Source organism: Dendropsophus ebraccatus, chromosome 2 (assembly GCF_027789765.1).
Source record: "Dendropsophus ebraccatus isolate aDenEbr1 chromosome 2, aDenEbr1.pat, whole genome shotgun sequence".
In the NCBI taxonomy this organism is placed as follows: domain Eukaryota; kingdom Metazoa; phylum Chordata; class Amphibia; order Anura; family Hylidae; genus Dendropsophus; species Dendropsophus ebraccatus.
In genome coordinates, this window is record NC_091455.1 from 6,075,216 (window position 1) to 6,099,120 (window position 23,905).

The 23,905-nt window shown below is 48.8% G+C and overlaps 1 protein-coding gene and 1 pseudogene across 2 annotated transcripts; both read right to left on the reverse strand.

Annotated features, from left to right (window-relative positions):
* Positions 1-314: 314 nt before the first annotated feature.
* LOC138782943 (zinc finger protein ZFP2-like) lies at positions 315-22,710 on the reverse strand. 2 transcript variants are annotated; one of them, XM_069956959.1, is made up of 12 exons: positions 22,596-22,710; positions 19,792-19,956; positions 17,953-18,144; positions 14,982-15,105; positions 11,097-11,197; positions 10,416-10,494; positions 10,235-10,332; positions 9,926-10,082; positions 7,376-7,494; positions 6,969-7,110; positions 6,387-6,540; positions 5,626-6,299 (listed from the first exon to the last, which is right to left on the reverse strand). In XM_069956959.1, exons 2-12 carry the CDS (start codon positions 19,897-19,899, stop codon positions 5,678-5,680), a joined length of 1,896 nt encoding a protein of 631 aa, XP_069813060.1. In that variant the 5' UTR covers positions 19,900-19,956; positions 22,596-22,710; the 3' UTR covers positions 5,626-5,677. The 2 variants fall into 2 exon arrangements, with proteins under 2 accessions (XP_069813059.1, XP_069813060.1); XM_069956958.1 differs by lacking the exons at positions 5,626-6,299; positions 6,387-6,540; positions 6,969-7,110; positions 7,376-7,494 and adding an exon at positions 315-2,332.
* On the reverse strand, positions 14,655-14,827 carry LOC138784998 (U2 spliceosomal RNA; annotated as a pseudogene).
* Positions 22,711-23,905: the final 1,195 nt, after the last annotated feature.

Genomic DNA, 23,905 nt, shown 5'->3' on the forward strand with positions numbered 1-23,905 from the left:
CAGCGGAGAAGAGATCCACCTGCGCAGTGTCAGAAATCCTGCCACCCGGGGCCTGGAGGCCGATAATCATCCAACAGTAAGAATCCGCCCCCTAGTGCCCACCCCAGCAATGAGTGATGTGGGCGCAGACTATCGCACCCCTTATCCAGCCACCAAGCTGCTCAGCACACGGCTGACACTGGGAGTGGGGATAACATGTCTGCACTATGTAAGGCAATGCTACAATGCTGGAGGAGGATTTGGGGCGGTTTAAGGTATTTCGGCCATAGAAGGAAATGCCGCCTAATTTTTTTTCTCAATTTCATCAGCTTTATTGGTATACAGCACATGAATATTATTACAACGTCCACATGTTAAAAAAATGACATGGGTTGTCCTTAGTCACCTTATGGACTCAGTATAAAGAAATAAAGTTCTGTGCGGGATTTCAGTGTCGCGGATTTAAAGAGTAACGGACATTTATTCCACAAAACTTTTCCTCCATAAATCACAGTCACTCAAATATAATTTATAGTGTCAATGTCAGTGAATAAAGAGAGTATTTTACAGTTTTCCCATCTATATGTATACTTAGTTTTCCCATCTTCCTCTATATGTATACTTACAGTATTCCCATCTTCCTCTATATGTAAACTTACAGTATTCCCATCTTCCTCTATATGTATACTTACAGTATTCTCATCTTCCTCTATATGTATACTTAGTTTTCCCATCTTCCTCTATATGTATACTTACAGTTTTCTCATCTTCCTCTATATGTATACTTAGTTTTCTCATCTTCCTCTATATGTATACTTACAGTTTTCTCATCTTCCTCTATATGTATACTTAGTTTTTCCATCTTCCTTCATATGTATACTTACAATTTTCCCATCTTCATTTATATGTATACTTACAGTTTTCCCATCCTTCTCTATATGCATACTAACAGTTTTCCTATCTTCCTCTAAATTAATTCTTCAATGAGTTTCAGAATTTGATTTCCTGGTAAAACATTTCAAACAATCAGAACATCAAGACGATTTCATTGCTGTGTGAATTCTCTCATGTATAAGAAGATTAGATTTATCTGCAAAGCATTTCCCACACTGTGAACATGAGTATGGCTTCTCCCCTGTGTGAATTCTCTGATGTTTAACAAGATTGGATTTTTTCGGAAAACACTTCCCACATAGTAAACATGAGTACGGCTTCTCTCCTGTGTGGACTCTTTCATGTATAACAAGACTAGATTTATCGGTAAAGCATTTACCACACACTGAACATGAGAACGGCTTCTCCCCTGTGTGAATTCTTTCATGTATAATAAGATTTGTTTTACCTGTAAAGCATTTCCCACACAGCGAACATGAAAATGGCTTCTCTCCTGTGTGACTTCTCTGGTGTTTAACAAGATTTGATTTATCCTTAAAACATTTCCCACATAGTGAGCATGAGTATGGCTTCTCTCCCGTGTGGATTCTCTCATGTGTAATAAGATTCGATTTTCCTGTAAAGCATTTTCCACATTCAGAACATGAATATGGTTTCTCCCCTTTGTGAATTCTATCATGTGCAGCAAGACTAGATTTATCTGTAAAGCATTTCCCACAAAGCGAACACGAGTGCGGCTTTTCTCCTGTGTGAACCCGCTTGTGCTTAACAAGATTTGACTTTCTTATAAAACATTTCCCGCACACTGAACATGGAAATGGCTTCTCTCCAGTGTGACTTCTCTGATGCGCAACAAGATTTGATTTATTCGGATAACACTTTCCACATAGCGAACATGAGTACGGCTTCTCTCCTGTGTGAATCCTTTCATGTGCAACAAGACTTGACTTATCTGTAAAACATTTCCCACATTCTGAACAGGAGTAAGGCTTCTCCCCTGTGTGAATTCTCTCATGTTTAACAAGATTTGATTTTTCTAAAAAGCACTTCCCACATAGCGGACATGAATATGGCTTCTCTCCTGCGTGACTTCTTACATGCTGAATAAGGCTTGATTTATGGGTAAAGCATTTCCCGCATTCTGAACAGGAGTATGGCTTCTCACCAGTGTGAATTCTTCTGTGTGCAGAAAGACCTGAGTTGTTGGTAAACTCTTTTCCACATTCACCACACTGAATGCTTTCCCCCCCATCTGTACTTGTAGTACCAGTCTGTGAGGGGCCAGGGGGCGGCTCCTCTAGATTGGGGGGATTATAGGACAGATGTGCACGCTGAAGTCCTGGATGTACATTAAGGACATTGTCGTTTTCTTCTGAGGAGCACTGCAGGACATCTTCATCTTTCAGCTCATAGTTTAGAGAGAACACGAAGTTTTCCTCAGATTCCTCACTGGGATTTTCTGTTAGGATTAAAAATAGATTTTATGATTTTCTTTTTGTATTTTTTTTTAAACAATGAAAAGCACTCAGAACAGGGACCGTACAATAAAAACCTTCCCTAGCCCCGATCCAGCGCAGCTCGTTAGCCTCTGTTCTATCCTCCAATCTATGTGGTCAGAGCAGGATCCCACAGCGCAGCCAATCACAGGCTGCAGCAGTGTCCTGTCTCCTCCTGATTGGCTGAGGTCGCAGCTCCTGCCCCCCAGTGGTCATCTCAGAAGCAGACAGTAAACCCGAGGACCAGACAGAGCTGAATGGAGGCTGCCAGGGACTGGAGCTAGGTAAGTGTGTATAGATTTTATCCTATTTTTTCCCCTAGTTTTGCAAAGCCCCAGCAGCATAATAATAACCTTCCCTGTAGGCTGGATTCACACACAGATTGTTTTGCAGTTTTTGAAGGAGAGGCAGAAGTCCTTTATATACAGTATATATACAGGCCTATAAAACCTTATCACAGCTCACACAACATGTGCTCATCAGATAGCGGATGCAAATTGCTAACCAAGCTTTAAAAATGATGGATTTTTATCTTATAAAAATGTCTCTTTGGGTACAAACCCACACACCGTATACACAGCAGATACGCAACAAATACGCAGCAGATTTGTTGGTACAGATTTGATGCTGTGTTCAGTTATTTTGATCTTATCTGCTGCGTATTTGCTGCGTATCGCAGCAGTAAATACGCTGCATATACGGTGTGTGGGTTTATACCCTAAAGCTTTAGCCCCTGGGGTCTAATTTCCAGCATTTTACTGTTCACTGTCTGTTGCTATGCTCAGTTTGTCTTTCATAACAGAAATACCAAGACAGAACACAGGATGTGGGGGCAGAGTGAAGCTCATCTCAGTCTTCTCTCCTCTGCTCATACAGCCAATGCCTCAGCACCAGTATCTTTGTTGCTACAAGTCGGCTCCTGCTATACTGTGGTCATGTAGCTTGTTGCATATATTGTTTTATTTGCAATGATTTGCAATGATTTGTCCCCCCCCCCCATTATACACCATGTGTAATGTGTATGGCCTGCATCCCCCCCCCCTTGTATACCCCATGTGTAATGTGTATGGCCAGCATCCCCCCCCCCTATTTAAAATAATGAAAAAAAAGTCAATAGATCATCTCAGCCCTGGGCTACAAGTGTAAGAGCGCCGGGTGTCCGAGCGAGCAGGTGTGAAATGCAGAGCCACGTGATAGCCGGGTGATACATCAGCGTGTAGACGGCAGCAAGTATTGACAGCTGACCTAAAACGCGTTTATGTTTTTTTGTTATTCTGTCATTGTCAGGTTTTTTCCACTGAACCTATATAAATTACAGGCTGAATCCAGTCATTCACAGACACATCACGTCTTCTGAGAGAGGCGCCATCTTTACAGGCTAAATCCCGTCATTTTCCGACACAACACGCCTTCTGAGAGAGACGCCATCCTCGGACACAACACGTCTTCTGAGAGTGACCCAATCTTTACAGAAACAGGAAAAATCCCAGTCATCCACAGACACAAGACGTCTTCTGAGAGAGGTGCCGTCTTTACAGGCTAAATCCAGTCATCCACAGACACAAGACGTCTTCTGAGAGAGGCGCCATCTTTACAGACAGAATCCCGTCATCTCAGACACAAGACGTCTTCTGAGAGAGGTGCCGTCTTTACAGGCTAAATCCTGTCATTTTCCGACACAACACGTCTTCTGAGAGAGACGCCATCCTCGGACACAACACATCTTCTGAGAGAGACCCCATCTTTACAGAAACAGGAAAAATCCCAGTCATCCACAGACACAACACGTCTTCTGAGAGAGGTGCCGTCTTTACAGGCTAAATCCAGTCATCCACAGACACAAGACGTCTTCTGAGAGAGGCGCCATCTTTACAGACAGAATCCCGTCATCTCAGACACAAGACGTCTTCTGAGAGAGGTGCCGTCTTTACAGGCTAAATCCTGTCATTTTCCGACACAACACGTCTTCTGAGAGAGACGCCATCCTCGGACACAACACATCTTCTGAGAGAGACCCCATCTTTACAGAAACAGGAAAAATCCCAGTCATCCACAGACACAACACGTCTTCTGAGAGAGGACATCTTTACAGGCTAAATCCCGTTATTTTCCGACACAACAAGTCTTCTGAGAAACGCCATCCACAGACACAACATGCCTTCTGAGAGCGGACATCTGTACAGAAACAGGAAAGATCCCAGTCATCCTCAGAAACAACATGTCTTCTGAGAGAGATGCCATCTTTACAGACTGAATCCTGTCATCTCAGACACACAACGTCTTCTGAGAGAGACGCCATCTTTACAGTCTTTATACTTAACTTAGAATATAGCATTAAATAAAAGTAATTCAACATGTAGCCGAGGTTCCTGATTGCACAGACACTATCGATGGTAAGAACATGCGTGTGCAGCAGCCACTGAGATCAGAGCTCTAGATGCCAATTATAGGTATGTGGGGAATATAGGACACTGGGATGTGGGAGCAAGTACTGAAAGACCAGCTGACTCATCATCCCCCCAACTCTTCTGCACCCCAACTCTTCTGCATCCCGCCCATTATAGGATCAGATAGAGCCTTTCCACTAATAACCACTTGGCCAAATTTCCCAAAGACAGCCTTAAATGCAAGGCTAAGCTGGACACAACTTTTTATGAAGGGATCATAACTAGTAAGTAGATGGACTTCACCAGTGCAATGCATTTTGTCATCAAATGGGGTGTTGTGTTTTGTACAACTAGGTCTTGGATACTGACAGCTCTAACATAAAAGAGAAGTTACAGGCAGCTTTCCATGACCTTCCCATCAGCTAGAGCTTAGGTCCACCGTCCAACATTCGTCTACCATTTCTTAAGTCCCAAAGGTGCCTTAGCCGTATCCCACCCATGTCCTGGCATTGTTTTTTAATTTGTAATCCATTTTTACCCTCAATTGTCCCCGTTACACCCAATAATGAACCCTTTAATAGTCACCACCTGGATATTACATGGGAACCAGTGTGTGTCTAATATCCAATAACGTGAAAGTGCGTACAGCGCGGTGTAATCTACACAATGATCTAAAGCAGGGACCGGGAACCTCAAGCGGTTGCAAAACTACAATTCCCATCATGCCTGGAAACCCAAAGCAAAGCTCCCCATTCATTAGGCGGACTTGAAAATAAACTACAAAAGAAAAGCGCCAACATAATTTTTTGCAAATTTTGAAATAAAATTTATTACAAAAATAAATAATTTAAATATACTTTTTTCAATCCCCCCGCCCCCCTTCTTATTTCATAAAATTTTCTAAAAAGAAATAGAGTCAATCTAGGTGGAAGAAGACTGTAGGCCAGCCCTAGGGATGCGAGGAGGTGGCGGCACGTCACTGAGACCAGTGATCGATCGGAGGTGATTGATCAGGTCTCCCAGCTTGGGCAGAGGGTAGGCAGACTCAAAGACTGTGGCTGCCACTCCGACATAAGCTATGAAAGTATCTCTGACATCAGGACGCATCTGCCGACAGCGAGACGCTATCCTGTATCCAAAGATATCGTACTCATCTTCACTATCGACCCTCCTGATGGGGGAAAGGGCTTGACTCTCAACCTCCAGCTGCCTCTCTGCTGAACGAAAAATCCTTTGGCTCTGCCGGCGTATGGAAGCAGCACGGGTGTGGGGGCCAGGATGTGCTGGTTGGGTTAGCACTGGGGGGACAACAGTGGCCGCCGTTACTTTTGTTACTGGGGCTGCTGCGGCACTGGTGGCCGATGACGACATTTCTTCACCCGGTGATGATGGTTGGCTCACCCATGAGGGTCCCGCCAGTTCATCGGTCTCCCCCTCCACGTCCGGAGGTGCTGGTGTAGATGTGGAGGGAGTGGGCTGCTGTCCCTCATCGTCATCACCAGACTCTGTCCGACTCTGATGTTCTCGATAATTACCACGTAATCTGTGAATATTAAAAACAAAACAAAAAACATTTAGCATACATTACATGTAGCAGTGAGAAACAGAACCTATACATTTTTATACATACTTGCGAGGTTTCCTGATGGGCAAGAGGAACATTAGTTCATCATGGAACGGGCATTTCCTGCGGCGGGGGTCAGTGGAGCCGCTTCTCTCAGCATTGCGTTCCTCTTTCAGGAAGCGGTCCCGCACTGACTTCCACCTGGTCTTGATGTCTTTGACTAGAAGGAAAAATCGGTAAAGAGGTTAATTAACATTAAATAACAAAAAAAATTATATATATATATACATACACACACACTTTATTAATAAACCCAAAGAGGTGTCCGGCACACAAAAGCAATCTTTCCATACAAACACAGTAGCTCAGATTTATCAACCAGTCCCCGACAAAAATCAGAAAACCAGACAGCGACCAGTCACAGCACATTCTGAGAAAAGAACGCCGAGCTGTGATTGGTTGCCATCTGTCTGAGACAATAGGGTGTTGGATTTTTGACTCTGAGAGATTAATAAATCTGGACCAGAGTCCACAGAGAGCGGGCCATGTGTATGATGTAACTACTCTGATGTCATCTGAACCTCAGTGACAGACTCCACTAGGTGGGAGACATATATATATCAAAGTATCGCACCGCCAAATACTTACGGATATTCCACTGCTTGGACTGTGAATACCTGCCCCAATCCGGGTACAGGGACTGTGTTATCTCCAACCAAGACTGTTCTCTCAGGCGGCGGTCACTGTACCCGGACACACTGCTATCCCACAGATAGGGACGAGCCTGGACCTGAAAAACACAAAACACTATTATTACACTTATTTACCTTCCTATAATCCCTAAACTACAGGAATGTAAAAAAAAAACTCGGAAAATGTTCAGATTTTTCTGACTCTGCCCTCCAGTAGAAGTGCATGAAGACCTTCGCCAACACCCCTGCTCCACCTACGTGCAGAATGTCCACATTGGCCATATACACATATGGGGCTATATGTAACCTGCACTGAGAGTAAATTGCTAATAACCCCCCCCCCCCATGTTACTATGCCCTTACCTCAGCAATCAGCGCACCGACATCGATTCCCATCCTCCGGTAGTCGCCGCTGCCAGGCATGCTGATTGTTCCCTTGCGTGACAGAGTCTTCAATATAGCTGAATTTCCTGTATACACCCCTTTTGGGATGCGTCAAGTCGAAAAGAAAAAAAAAACAAAAAACTTTTGTATCTGAACGCAAGAAAATGTGCGTCAAATAAGTACGGTTTGGGGCGGATTTTTTAAGTCCCATTGACTTTCATGGGAAGAGTTTGGGGAGAATCCAGTTTAAGATTTGACACTTCTAGACGCAGAGTTTAAATCCGTAACAGAATATCTGCGTGAACAATGAGGCGGGATTCCCACTGAAAGCAATGGGACATATATACATCAAGGAACTCTGTGTGCACACGGCCTTAGAGGACAATATTAACCAGCCAAAAACAATGCGGTCTAAATTAACCATGAAAAAGAGAGAGGGGCAACAAACAAGAGTGTTCGATGGAGGGCCCAGAGGCTAAATCCTAGACATGGAGTTCATTCAGCACCGATGCTTGGTAAAGAAGGTGTTACCACAATCTACACTAAATGGCCCCTTTATTAGATCTCACTGCTCTCTATGGACAGTAGACGTGTGACCCCGGAAACTCCAGTGATCGCTGCGATGTAGGTGAGGCCTGGTCATGAGGCCTTGTCCCAGCCAACAATCTCTGTGTAACAGTGAAGTGTATACAGAGGATACAATGCACTATGGACTATAACAGCAGATGACAAGCCCAGCGCCAATGTATCTAAGGCAAACAGGCAAGACTCCAGGGGGCAACAAGAGAAAACTGTATCACTGAGCAATGGAGAAACTTATGGACCCAGATGGATCCAGATCTCTGTGGCACCATGCTAATAGGGGCAGAATTAGGTACAAGCCCTTCCTGTCAGGTGTAAACAGTTCCAGCTGGTGGAGGAGATGTAATGGTGGGAATATTTTCTGGGGGCACCCTGCCTCCTCTGATACCTGGGAGTGGATGCTTGGACAGTAGGGCAGTAAGTTTATTCCTCTATAGCAGGCAGCTTTTCCCCCTCAGCAGAGGGAGACGGTCAGCAGGACAATGCACCATCTATCAGGGTGGTATAGTCTTGGAATGGCTCCAGAAACAAGTCCTCCTTCCTCTGTCTTCACATATTAATCCTGTGGACATTTCTGGATCATGTAGAACGTGCAACAACAACTGCGAGAAGCGATCCAGTCCACGTGGGCCGATATTCCAGCAGAGGGGTCATGACCTAGTGGAAGTAATGTCACTGCTGCCATTCTGAAGACCAATGCCGGACCCACACGCTACGATATGGGGGGCTTTCATAAAGTGGCCACCAGTGTAGGTTGTCCTAAGGTTATATGGGTTCTCTCAGATCCCGGCCCCTCAGGGCTCAGTCACACCTCTCTATTACACACCTGGATCAGTGCGGTTTTGTCGTTTTTAAATTGAGCACCTGTTATAATACATATAAACGGCTTTATTCCCATTCCTGGGTTTTAAACACTTGCTACTTTTTCCAAAACACAGGATGTTCCAACCAAACATTTTAGCCTATTCTGATTTTGGATTTTTGTTAGTACATTTATATTTCATCAAAATACAAAAAAAAAATAAAACCGTAAACCACTAAATAAAAATGGAGCAAATATGACTGGAAATGAGCCAGCTTATAAGACAATACAGAACAAAGGCGGAAGGTACGGTGATGTGCACTGCAGTGTGAATGAGCTCTTACTGCAGCTCTACGCCCTATGCCTAGTGTTAGGCTGGCCATACAAATTACACCGGTGTCTAACCTGCCGACTCATTGTGAGCTGTCGCCTAAATGAGTATGTGGCCAGTATCCAGGTTATGTGTTGGTCTCCCTGAGATCAGTGATTACTGTGTTTTGTTGGTCTATTTTTCATTGCCCGTTAGCCAGAATCCTACTCCACACTGACGAGGGGCAACTACCCCGAAACGATCGTCTGTGGATGGATGCCTAGTCTTAGTAAACCCTTGTCATGTCGCAATACTCGCCACACTGTTAGACTTTGACGTAAGAGGGGCCACCCTGGTTTTTCCCTATTTATGTTCCAATACTCGCAACCGAGTGGGACCTAAGGGGCTTCGTATCAGGGTGGTTTGGTGATCCCCCCACTGGGAGTCACCCCCTTGGCAATAGGTTTCCCTCCCCTGGAGGGATATCTGGCTATTCCTGTGTTTTGAGACTCGTAACTGAGTCTCCACGGACCTCTCTTTTGCATATTTAAATTTATAGGGGGCAATGTATGAGTGGAGACTCTTCAGTGAGTACTCCGTTTGATTTTTTTTGTCGCTGGTCTTCCTGAGCTCAGCGATTACTGTGTTATGTGTATGTCTACCTTTAAGCCTGACACATGATAAGACTCCTACCACCAGAGATCCTGTATGTGCAGTCACATCCCCCTCCTGCCCAGCAGGACACATAGTGCAGGGTATCACCCACTGGAGGGTTAGTTATCATAGCACCATGGTGGACCCTCACCCTAAGAAACCATCTCTGTGTAAAACCTACCTGTAATAACATCTACTAGACTGTCCTCCTCCATTTCTCTCATACACAGTTCATCGTTCCTCATCCTCTCTTCTTCTTCTTCTTCTTCTTCCTCCTCCTCCTCCTCCTCCTCCTCTTCCTCGTCAGCCTCCACTTTTATGTCAATCAGATATTCATCCTGAAGTAACAAAGGTAACAATTCAGGTCAATAGGACTGACAGGAGGAAAAATCTAACAGAAAAACATAAACACCCCAAAATCTATGACAACATTAAGACCAAGAAGCTCCATGTCCCCCCCATATAGATCGGGTGTAGGTCTCATCTTTACCTGATGACCCTTTCGGATGCGGTGCTTTTCCTCTGGGTAGTCCTGGGTATAGCGAGGAGTGCGGCGTCTCTGTCGTGGATTTCTATCGATGAGACCATCTGTAGAGATAACACATGGCCATGTACAGACTGTGTGTTACATGTGAAGATAAGATGATGGGTGAGAGTCTCCACCACCTTACCCCAGTGATCGCCTTTAAAATCCATCTCCTCTTCTGTGTCATCTATCACTTCAACCTTAATATCAATCAGATTTTCTGCCTAAAAACAGAAAAGAGAGTAAAATAACCATTGGACTTTAGGGTCAGATTTTGGGGAGGCTTAGGGTGCGTTCACACGTACAGGATCTGCAGCAGATTTGATGGTGCAGATTCAAAGCAAAGCAAATCTGGGCCATCGAATCTGCTGCGGATCCTGTACATGTGACCGCACCCTTAAAAGGGCAGTTCACGAAAAAAAGATTGTAATTCACTTCTATTAAAAAATCTTCAGTCTTCTAGTACTTATCAGCTGCTGTATGTCCTGCAGGAAGTGGTGTATTCTCTTTTGCTGCCACCTCTGTCCATGTCAGGAACTGTCCAGAGCAGGAGAGGTTTTCTATGGGGATTTGCTGCTGCTCTGGACAGTTCCTGACATGGACAGAGGTGGCAGCAGAGAGCACTGTGTCAGACTGGAGAGAATACACCACTTCCTGCAGGACATACAGCAGCTGATAATTACTGATCAAGTCGCTCTCACCTGGCACCACATCTCCCTGTGTAATAGGGGACACGTGTTTGATAGGGCCGTGAGATCATTGTGAAGGCCGATCACCGAGATCAGCGCCTAATTACAGATGGGACGGGCCCCTATAACCCCCCTACCTGACGTTTCTTTGGGACTTTGGGCTTTTTCTCCGGGCGGTCCTTGGTATACACAGGAGTGGGACATCTCTCTGGTGGATTCTTCTTTATACTGGGTCCATCTGTGGGAAACACAATGACAGGATAAGAGACCTGCAGGAAATCTCTCTATATTATACATCTCATATACTTGGCTTGATTTTATTTATGGGGCCTCAGCAGTCCTTCTCGTACACGGACGTCTGATATTACGGTCAGATCCCAGGCTCGGGGCTGCCGCTCCATACAGGCACTCCAGGGAATATGTGGGAATAGTCACATCTGTATAGACGCGGGATGTGCGCTGTGTATAACTGTACATGTGCAGAGGGGAGCCACACTGAAGACCCCCAGCTATCTGAGATGACTCAAAGACGACTATTCCAAGAATCTCCTCACAAGGAACAAGACTGTGGGTTACATCTATATGGCCCGAAATGCTATCACTCAAAAGGCAAATACCCCTAAGGTGTCATGGTGAAAACAATTATTTTTTTTTTTTTAGTTTTTTTGTGTCCTGATCCTGGAAGCCCTGCAATACCTGGAGAAGACAAAGCTATGGTGCCTGATCCTGCTGATCCTGGAAGCCCTGCAATACCTGGAGAAGACAAAGCTATGGTGCCTGATCCTGCTGATCCTGGAAGCCCTGCAATACCTGGAGAAGACAAAGCTATGGTGCCTGATCCTGCTGATCCTGGAAGCCCTGCAAAACCTGGAGAGGACAAAGCTATGGTGCCTGATCCTGGAAGCCCTGCAATACCTGGAGAGGACAAAGCTATGGTGCCTGATCCTGCTGATCCTGGAAACCCTGCAATACCTGGAGAAGACAAAGCTATGGTGCCCGATCCTGCTGATCCTGGAAGCCCTGCAATACCTGGAGAAGACAAAGCTATGGTGCCTGATCCTGCTGATCCTGGAAGCCCTGCAATACCTGGAGAAGACAAAGCTATGGTGCCTGATCCTGCTGATCCTGGAAGCCCTGCAATACCTGGAGAGGACAAAGCTATGGTGCCTGATCCTGCTGATCCTGGAAGCCCTGCAATACCTGGAGAAGACAAAGCTATGGTGCCTGATCCTGCTGATCCTGGAAGCCCTGCAATACCTGGAGAGGACAATGCTATGGTGCCTGATCCTGGAAGCCCTGCAATACCTGGAGAGGACAAAGCTATGGTGCCTGATCCTGCTGATCCTGGAAGCCCTGCAATACCTGGAGAAGACAAAGCTATGGTGCCTGATCCTGCTGATCCTGGAAGCCCTGCAATACCTGGAGAGGACAATGCTATGGTGCCTGATCCTGGAAGCCCTGCAATACCTGGAGAAGACAAAGCTATGGTGCCTGATCCTGCTGATCCTGGAAGCCCTGCAATACCTGGAGAGGACAAAGCTATGGTGCCTGATCCTGGAAGCCCTGCAATACCTGGTCAATACCTGGAGAGGACAAAGCTATGGTGCCCAATCCTGCTGATCCTGGAAGCCCTGCAATACCTGGTCAATACCTGGAGAAGACAAAGCCATGGTGCCTGATCCTGGAAGCCCTGCAATACCTGGAGAGGACAAAGCTATGGTGCCTGATCCTGGAAGCCCTGCAATACCTGGAGAGGACAAAGCTATGGTGCCCAATCCTGCTGATCCTGGAAGCCCTGCAATACCTGGTCAATACCTGGAGAAGACAAAGCCATGGTGCCTGATCCTGGAAGCCCTGCAATACCTGGAGAGGACAAAGCTACGGTGCCTGATCCTGGAAGCCCTGCAATACCTGGAGAGGACAAAGCTATGGTGCCTGATCCTGGAAGCCCTGCAATACCTGGAGAAGACAAAGCTATGGTGCCTGATCCTGCAAGCCCTGCAATACCTGGAGAAGACAAAGCTATGGTGCCTGATCCTGGAAGCCCTGCAATACCTGGAGAGGACAAAGCTATGGTGCCTGATCCTGGAAGCCCTGCAATACCTGGAGAAGACAAAGCTATGGTGCCTGATCCTGCAAGCCCTGCAATACCTGGAGAGGACAAAGCTATGGTGCCTGATCCTGGAAGCCCTGCAATACCTGGTCAATACCTGGAGAGGACAAAGCTATGGTGCCCAATCCTGCTGATCCTGGAAGCCCTGCAATACCTGGAGAGGACAAAGCTATGGTGCCTGATCCTGGAAGCCCTGCAATACCTGGAGAAGACAAAGCTATGGTGCCTGATCCTGCAAGCCCTGCAATACCTGGAGAGGACAAAGCTATGGTGCCTGATCCTGGAAGCCCTGCAATACCTGGAGAGGACAAAGCTATGGTGCCCAATCCTGCTGATCCTGGAAGCCCTGCAATACCTGGTCAATACCTGGAGAAGACAAAGCCATGGTGCCTGATCCTGGAAGCCCTGCAATACCTGGAGAGGACAAAGCTATGGTGCCTGATCCTGGAAGCCCTGCAATACCTGGAGAGGACAAAGCTATGGTGCCCAATCCTGCTGATCCTGGAAGCCCTGCAATACCTGGTCAATACCTGGAGAAGACAAAGCCATGGTGCCTGATCCTGGAAGCCCTGCAATACCTGGAGAGGACAAAGCTATGGTGCCTGATCCTGGAAGCCCTGCAATACCTGGAGAGGACAAAGCTATGGTGTCTGATCCTGGAAGCCCTGCAATACCTGGAGAAGACAAAGCTATGGTGCCTGATCCTGCAAGCCCTGCAATACCTGGAGAAGACAAAGCTATGGTGCCTGATCCTGGAAGCCCTGCAATACCTGGAGAGGACAAAGCTATGGTGCCTGATCCTGGAAGCCCTGCAATACCTGGAGAAGACAAAGCTATGGTGCCTGATCCTGCAAGCCCTGCAATACCTGGAGAGGACAAAGCTATGGTGCCTGATCCTGGAAGCCCTGCAATACCTGGTCAATACCTGGAGAGGACAAAGCTATGGTGCCCAATCCTGCTGATCCTGGAAGCCCTGCAATACCTGGAGAGGACAAAGCTATGGTGCCTGATCCTGGAAGCCCTGCAATACCTGGAGAAGACAAAGCTATGGTGCCTGATCCTGCAAGCCCTGCAATACCTGGAGAGGACAAAGCTATGGTGCCTGATCCTGGAAGCCCTGCAATACCTGGAGAGGACAAAGCTATGGTGCCTGATCCTGCAAGCCCTGCAATACCTGGTCAATACCTGGAGAAGACAAAGCCATGGTGCCTGATCCTGGAAGCCCTGCAATACCTGGAGAGGACAAAGCTATGGTGCCTGATCCTGGAAGCCCTGCAATACCTGGAGAGGACAAAGCTATGGTGCCCGATCCTGCTGATCCTGGAAGCCCTGCAATACATGGAGAGGACAAAGCTATGGTGCCTGATCCTGGAAGCCCTGCAATACCTGGAGAGGACAAAGCTATGGTGCCTGATCCTGCTGATCCTGGAAGCCCTGCAATACCTGAAGAGGACAAAGCTATGGTGCCTGATCCTGCTGATCTTGGGAGCCCTGCAATACCTGAAGAGGACAAAGCTATGGTGCCTGATCCTGCTGATCCTGAAAGCCCTGCAATACCTGAAGAGGACAAAGCTATGGTGCCTGATCCTGCTGATCCTGGGAGCCCTGCAATACCTGGTCAATGCCTGGGGAGGACAAGGCAAGCACTTTCTCCATCTCCATGTTCCAAAAATCCACGTAATATATGGTCCCCAGATAGGGGAGGTGTCAGATAATAAAGTGATAAGAACAGAGACTATGCTTGAGAAGAGATATGGTGAAAACAATTCTATGTGCACACACCGATCAGCCATAACATTACTCAGGGAGAAGTATATCTTTCCTATATACCTTGTTTGGTGACATCATAGACCAGCATTGTCTTGTCCACTACGTGAATGGAGCCCTTTGTGCAGACTTATCTTCTTACCATGTGATACGAGGGGTCGCTGATCCTCCATCATGATGCTCTTATACAGATCCTTGTGCTCCTCTATGTACTCCCACTCCTCCATGGAGAAATACACAGTGACGTCCTGACTCCTTATAGGAACCTGACACACACAATGGTCACACAGTCATCACCTTCACCCTCCTGTATTACTGTATAATGTCCCAGCAGTGTCACCTCTCCAGTCACCCCCCCCCCCACCCTCCTGTATTACTGAATAATGTCCCAGCATTCCCAGCAGTGTCACCTCTCCAGTAACCCCCCCACCCCTCCTGTATTACTGTATAATGTCCCAGCAGTGTCACCTCTCCAGTAACCCCCTACTCCTCCTGTATTACTGTATAATGTCCCAGCAGTGTCACCTCTCCAGTCATCACTCCCTTCCCTCCTGTATTACTGTATAATGTCCCAGCAGTGTCACCTCTCCAGTCACCCCCCCCCCCACCGCTCCTGTATTACTGTAAAATGTCCCAGCATTCCCAGCAGTGTCACCTCTCCAGTCACCCCCCCTCCTGTATTACTGTATAATGTCCCAGCAGTGTCACCTTTCCAGTCACCCCCCCCCCTCCTGTATTACTGTATAATGTCCCAGCAGTGTCACCTCTCCAGTCACCCCCCCACACCTCCTGTATTACTGTATAATGTCCCAGCAGTGTCGCCTCTCCAGTAACCCCCTACCCCTCCTGTATTACTGTATAATGTCCCAGCAGTGTCACCTCTCCAGTCACCCCCCCCCCTCCTGTATTACTGTATAATGTCCCAGCAGTGTCACCTCTCCAGTCACCCCCACCTCCTGTATTACTGTATAATGTCCCAGCAGTGTCACCTCTCCAGTCACCCCCCCTCCTGTATTACTGTATAATGTCCCAGCAGTGTCACCTCTCCAGTCACCCCCCCCCCCCACCCCTCCTGTATTACTGTATAATGTCCCAGCAGTGTCACCTCTCCAGCCATCACTCCCTTCCCTCCTGTATAACTGTATAATGTCCCAGCATTCCCAGCAGTGTCACCTCTCCAGTCACCCCCCCACCCTCCTGTATTACTGTATAATGTCCCAGCAGTGTCACCTCTCCAGTCACCCCCCCACCCTCCTGTATTACTGTATAATGTCCCAGCAGTGTCACCTCTCCAGTAACCCCCTACCCCTCCTGTATTACTGTATAATGTCCCAGCAGTGTCACCTCTCCAGTCACCCCCCCACCCTCCTGTATTACTGTATAATGTCCCAGCAGTGTCACCTCTCCAGTCACCCCCTACCCCTCCTGTATTTCTGTATAATGTCCCAGCAGTGTCACCTCTCCAGTCATCACTCCCTTCCCCTCCTGTATTACTGTATAATCTCCCAGCATTCCCAGCAGTGTCACCTCTCCAGTCACCCCCCTCCTGTATTACTGTATAATGTCCCAGCAGTGTCACCTCTCCAGTCACCCCCCCCCACCCTCCTGTATTACTGTATAATGTCCCAGCAGTGTCACCTCTCCAGCCATCACTCCCTTCCCTCCTGTATAACTGTATAATGTCCCAGCATTCCCAGCAGTGTCACCTCTCCAGTCACCCCCCCCCCACCCCTCCTGTATTACTGTATAATGTCCCAGCAGCCCTCTCACCTCTCCAGTCACCCCTCCTGTATTACTGTATAATGTCCCAGCAGTGTCGCCTCTCCAGTCACCCCACCCCTCCTGTATAATGTCCCAGCAGTGTCACCTCTCCAGCCATCACTCCCTTCCCTCCTGTATAACTGTATAATGTCCCAGCAGTGTCACCTCTCCAGTCACCTCCCCACCCCTCCTGTATTACTGTATAATGTCCCAGCAGTGTCACCTCTCCAGTAACCCCCTCCACCCCTCCTGTATTACTGTATAATGTCCCAGCAGTGTCACCTCTCCAGTCACCCCCCCTCCTGTATTACTGTATAATGTCCCAGCAGTGTCGCCTCTCCAGTCACCCCCCCACCCTCCTGTATTACTGTATAATGTCCCAGCAGTGTCACCTCTCCAGCCATCACTCCCTTCCCTCCTGTATAACTGTATAATGTCCCAGCAGTGTCACCTCTCCAGTCACCTCCCCACCCCTCCTGTATTACTGTATAATGTCCCAGCAGTGTCACCTCTCCAGTAACCCCCTCCACCCCTCCTGTATTACTGTATAATGTCCCAGCAGTGTCACCTCTCCAGTCACCCCCCACCCCTCCTGTATTACTGTATAATGTCCCAGCATTCCCAGCAGTGTCACCTCTCCAGTCACCCCCCCACCCCTTCTGTATTACTGTATAATGTCCCAGCAGTGTCACCTCTCCAGTCACCCCACCTGTATTACTGTATAATGTCCCAGCAGTGTCGCCTCTCCAGTCACCCCCACCCCTCCTGTATTACTGTATAATGTCCCAGCATTCCCAGCAGTGTCACCCCCCCACCCCTCCTGTATTACTGTATAATGTCCCAGCAGCCCTCTCACCTCTCCAGTCACCCCACCTGTATTACTGTATAATGTCCCAGCATTCCCAGCAGTGTCACCTCACCACCCCTCCTGTATTACTGTATAATGTCCCAGCAGTGTCACCTCTCCACCCCTCCTGTATTACTGTATAATGTCCCAGCAGTGTCACCTCTCCAGTCACCCCCCACCCCTCCTGTATTACTGAATAATGTCCCAGCAGTGTCACCTCTCCAGTCACCCCCTACTCCTCCTGTATTACTGTATAATGTCCCAGCAGGGTCACCTCTCCAGTCACCCCCCACCCCTCCTGTATTACAGTATAATGTCCCAGCAGTGTCACCTCTCCAGTCACCCCCCCCCCACCCCTCCTGTATTACTGTATAATGTCCCAGCAGTGTCACCTCTCCAGTCACCCCCCACCCCTCCTGTATTACTGTATAATGTCCCAGCAGGGTCACCTCTCCAGTCACCCTCACCCCTCCTGTATTACTGTATAATGTCCCAGCAGGGTCACCTCTCCAGTCAGCAGCTCTGTGATCTTGTGGCTCAGTTCCAGGATCTTCTTCTCGTTCTTGCTCTCAGGTATCAGTGAGTGGAGGGGAAGCTCGGTGATGGGGCTCTGACTCCTGCTCCATTCTCCTGATTTATGGAGATGGCTGCCGGGGGGCGCACCGTCACCTGATGGCTTCTTCACTACTGCGTAATCCTGTAGAGAGAGAGACTGGTAAGTATTACTATATACACACAGTACATCTCCTGAGACATCTTACAGACCCGGCCAGCATCATATCCAGAGAGCTGCGATGGGGGGTGTACTTATACATTATAGGAATGGCCCCAGGTCTGGTGGATGAGTCTGCTACCTTATAAACATCACTACAGATGTCAGACTATAAGAATGAGACCCCCTCCTCCAGGCGCCACGTGGCCAGCTGATCCTCTCCTCCAGGCGCCATGTGGCCAGCTGATCCTCTCCTCCAGGCGCCACGTGGCCAGCTGATCCTCTCCTCCAGGCGCCAGCTGATCCTCTCCTCCAGGCACCACGTGGCCAGCTGATCCTCTCCTCCAGGCGCCATGTAGCCAGCTGATCCTCTCCTCTAGGCGCCTCGTGGCCAGCTGATCCTCTCCTCCAGGCGCCATGTGGCCAGCTGATCCTCTCTTCCAGGCGCCAGCTGATCCTCTCCTCCAGGCGCCACGTGGCCAGCTGATCCTCTCCTCCAGGCGCCATGTGGCCAGCTGATCCTCTCCTCCAGGCGCCATGTGGCCAGCTGATCCTCTCCTCCAGGCGCCATGTGGCCAGCTGATCCTCTCCTCCAGGCGCCATGTGGCCAGCTGATCCTCTCCTCCAGGCGCGATGTGGCCAGCTGATCCTCTCCTCCAGGCGCCATGTGGCCAGCTCATCCTCTCCAGGCGCCATGTGGCCAGCTGATCCTCTCCTCCAGGCACCCTGTGTTCAGCTCATCCTCTCCTCCAGGCACCCTGTGGCCAGCTGGTCCTCTCCTCCAGGCACCCTGTGGCCAGCTGATCCTCTCCTCCAGGCACCCTGTGTTCAGCTCATCCTCTCCTCCAGGCACCCTGTGGCCAGCTGGTCCTCTCCTCCAGGCAACATGTGACCAGCTGATCCTCTCCTCCAGGCACCCTGTGTTCAGCTCATCCTCTCCTCCAGGCACCCTGTGGCCAGCTGGTCCTCTCCTCCAGGCACCATGTGACCAGCTGATCCTCTCCTCCAGGCACCATGTGACCAGCTGATCCTCTCCTCCAGGCACCATGTGACCAGCTGATCCTCTCCTCCAGGCACCCTGTGGCCAGCTGATCCTCTCCTCCAGGCACCCTGTGTTCAGCTCATCCTCTCCTCCAGGCACCCTGTGGCCAGCTGATCCTCTCCTCCAGGCACCCTGTGGCCAGCTGATCCTCTCCTCCAGGCACCCTGTGGCCAGCTGATCCTCTCCTCCAGGCACCCTGTGGCCAGCTGATCCTCTCTTCCTTGGTACCTTACACCTACTTGCTGTTTTACCCCTATAACCTTCATACTATTGGTTCCCATGATACCTCTTTATACTGGTGGCCGATAGCTGAGCCTCTTATATAGGACACCAGACTATTTCTATTACATATATATGTATCCTTTCCCAGGTTATTACCAATACAGATGAGCCATGGGCTCCGTTCACACATAGCATATCTGTCAGGCTTTTGTTCAGTATTATTTCAACCAAAATCAGGAGTGGATCTGACAGGGCAAAATTATAACGGAAGGAATTGCTATTTATGTGTTTTCGTCCCACTCCTGGTTTTGTTTGGAAAAAGACTGATGGAAATCCTATGTGTGAACCTGGCCGCACAGTGCAGTCACCTCTCCCGTCAGCAGGTAGATGATCTCCAGGGTGAAGTTTAATATCCTCTTGGTGATCTCCTTCCGGTCTGTGTCCATCTTTGGGGGGTCGTTCAGAAGAAGAACCATTGTGGATGAGAAGAGGAGGCTCCAGGATCAGGTGGAGGCTTCTAGTACTGCCGCTACCTGTAAGAGAGAATGAGGGGCCCTAAATCATCCAGGGGCCAAAATCATGTGACATACCGGACCGCACTACTTAAGAGACAGGTGCTTGGGAGTGTTAACCACTTATAATCTGGGGACAACCCCTTTAAAGTCAGAGAGGATAGGAGATACCACTGGGACCCCAACCAATCCCAAGAGCCGAGGTCATCTGTCCAGAGAGCAAGGAACAGCAGCCACCATGTCCGACCACCGCACCATTCATTCTCTATGGGCCCTGAACATTGCCGATGGTTGTACCGCATCTATGTCCTACAGACAGTAAGTAGGAGGGTGGCCGATCATACACAGTGCTCCCCTGTACAGTCAGGACAAGCGACCAATGGGGGTCCCTGATGCTGGACGTCCGCCCACCAGCTAAGTCCATTACAGGGAGGTCTCACACCTACACAGAACGACGTCCATTACAGGGGGGTCTCTCACCTACACAGAACGACGTCCATTACAGGGGGGTCTCTCACCTACACAGAACGACGTCCATTACAGGGGGGTCTCTCACCTACACAGAACGACGTCCATTACAGGGGGGGGTCTCTCACCTACACAGAACGACGTCCATTACAGGGGGGGGGGGGGTCTCTCACCTACACAGAGCAACGTCCATTACAGGGGGGTTTCTCACCTACACAGAACGACGTCCATTACAGGGGGGTCTCTCACCTACACAGAACGACGTCCATTACAGGGGGGTCTCACACCTACAAAGAACCACTTCCATTACAGGGGGGTCTCACACCTACAAAGAACGACGTCCATTACAGGGGGGTCTCACACCTACAAAGAACCACTTCCATTACAGGGGGGTCTCACACCTACAAAGAACGACGTCCATTACAGGGGGGTCTCACACCTACAAAGAACGATGTCCATTACAGGGGGGTCCCACACCTACACAGAACTACGTTCATTACGGGGGGGGGGGGGTCTCACACCTATGTGGGCTGGGTGATTAATCATTTCACTCACAAGTGTGAATTGTGAATCTGATTTTAGCTCCACCCCCATGGGCGGGGGTTATGTCATGCGGGGGGAGGAGACATGTCTCCACCTGTAATGTGATCTCGAGGGGCCAATGGTTACCATGGGAAAGGAGAGAGCGGGGTCCCTCCTGCGAGCTGGGGGGGCTGTACATCTATCAGACATTTATGTGTCGGCCATTATCCCCCTTATATGGAGACAGGTGAGAGAGGTGAGAGAGGTGCGGCACCAGGTGAGAATTCCCCCCGGGGAGATGCTGCTGCACATGGTGGAGGTTCGTGTCGCAGCACGTCCGTCACTCGGGATCCGGCAGCGTAGCCTCAGGGTCTGTACACAGAGATAGCATTGCAGGACCCCGACATCCAGGTGAGGCCACACTATACAGTCTGCTCCTCATCTCAAGAGGTTCTGCAGCAGCTTAGCTCTATGTCCAGCTGATCTGTGAGCCGTAGGTTAAAGGGGAGTTTATAAAGAAAATATTCTTTTAAATCAGAGATTTGTAATTTACTTCTATTTAAAAATCTCCAGCCTTCCAGTATTTATCAGCTGCTGTATGTCCTGCAGGAAGTGGTGTATTCTCTCCAGTCTGACACAGTGCTCTCTGCTGCCACCTCTGTCCATGTCAGGAACTGTCCAGAGCAGCAGCAAATCCCCATAGAAAACCTCTCCTGCTCTGGACAGTTCCTGACATGGACAGAGGTGGCAGCAGAGAGCACTGTGTCAGACTGGAGAGAATACACCACTTCCTGCGGGACTTACAGCAGCTGATAAGTACTGGAAGACTGGCGATGTTTAAATAGAAAAATTAACAAATCTCTGGCACCAGATGATTTAAAGGAAACATTTTCTGGTGAAACAGACAAGCCCTAATGACAGGCCCCTCCCCCATACATATAACCACTAATGACACGCCCCTCCCCCATATAACACGCCCCTCCCCCATATATATATAACCCCTAATGACAGGCCCCTCCCCCATATATATATAACCCCTAATGACAGGCCCCTCCCCCATATATATATATATATATATATATATATATATATATATATATATAAAACCCCTAATGACAGGCCCCTCCCCCATATAACACGCCCCTCCCCCATATATATATATATATATAACCCCTAATGACAGGCCCCTCCCCCATATATATATATATATATATATCTATCCCCTAATGACAGGCCCCTCCCCCATATATATCTATCCCCTAATGACAGGCCCCTCCCCCATATAACACGCCCCTCCCCTATATATATATAACCCCTAATGACAGGCCCCTCCCCCATATATATATATATAACCCCTAATGACAGGCCCCTGACAGGCCCCTCCCCCATATATATATAACCCCTAATGACAGGCCCCTCCCCCATATAACACACCCCTCCCCCATATATATATATATAACCACTAATGACACGCCCCTCCCCGGGATGGCAGATGAGCTCCCTCAGCCTGAGGCTCAGCACCGCTGCTCGGTCTCCCCCTGTGTAGTCCTCTCATGCCGCAGCGGCTAAACCCTCGCACCGTGTGAACTGCCCCCAGACCTGCCGCTCCGCTATCACAGCTATGACATGTCCGCCGATGTATAATACAGGAGAGCCCCGCACCCGCTTACCGTACGGCTGTGATCACGGGAGACCTGGCGGCTGATAACAGAGAGAAACAGAGCGGCTCCCCATACACCACACAGCGGGGACCAGCGCCTGATGGAGGCAGGACAAGGACCTGTGATGACGTCACGGTCATGTGATCGGCACGTCGCCGAGAGGATTAGTAATGGCTAAAGGACCTGCGATAATCCCGCCATGTGATCAGTCACGTGAGAGCGCGAGGCCAGCAGTGCGGAGGATTAGTGTCGGCTGATACACGGGAGGCTGGGATCATGTGACATAAGGGGGCGGAGCACTGCAGAGGATTAGTGCTGAATGAAAAGCCAGTAGTGCTCATGTGATGTGAGGGGGCGGGGCCCAGCGGGGATAAGCTGCTTTGTGACGTTGTGACTAATACGGCAAGAGGACCCGGTGCCTCCCAGTTATATACGGCTCTATAGCAGCTGTGTATTCCCCATTACTGGTAAGGACCTGTTTGCCCCCTAGTGGTGAGGTCCTGTATAGGATTTAGCCCCTCACATAGTAATGGCTATTTCCCATACTGCAGAAGGACCTGTTTGCCCCCTAGTGGTGAGGTCCTGTATAGGATTTAGCCTCCTTACATAGTAATGGCTATTTCCCATACTGCAGAAGGACCTGTTTGCCCCCTAGTGGTGAGGTCCTGTATAGGATTTAGCCTCCTCACATAGTAATGGCTATTTCCCATACTGCAGAAGGACCCTGTTGTAGTTATATCAGCCGCACTTTCAGATATTGCCATCACTCTATTAAACAGCGGTTCCTCAAGTTACAATATCAAATGGTTCCAGGAAGATGATTGTGTGTCATGGTATTACAGCACCAGATGCTGCCGTATGTTTTCCCTGAGCTGTTAGATGCTCAGACATTGTGCGGATGGCAGAGGAAGTGGCTGCCCGAACAATCATTTGGATTATTTGTGCGTCCCTTCACTTTCATCACCCATCGCTCCCCTATTACACAATACATGTATGAGCGACGGACGAGGATTTTATGCCCGGTAAAAACCAAGCAACCAAACGATGATATTACATAGGCCGATTATCAGTGTTTGGCTTAAAGGACAAGTGCCATGAAAAACCTTTTCCCAGTAATTGAAGCACATTACAAAGTTATATAACTGTGTAATGTGCTTCAATCACCTATCTGCCTCCCTTCCCTGTCTTTCCCCCCTCCACCCCCCACCAGGCAGTGTCCTAACTCACACAGACCTGATTACTGTCGTCACCAGGCAGCTCCTTCTTGTGATGGTGCGTTTACACGTAACGATAATTGGCCCGATCGTACGATTAACGAT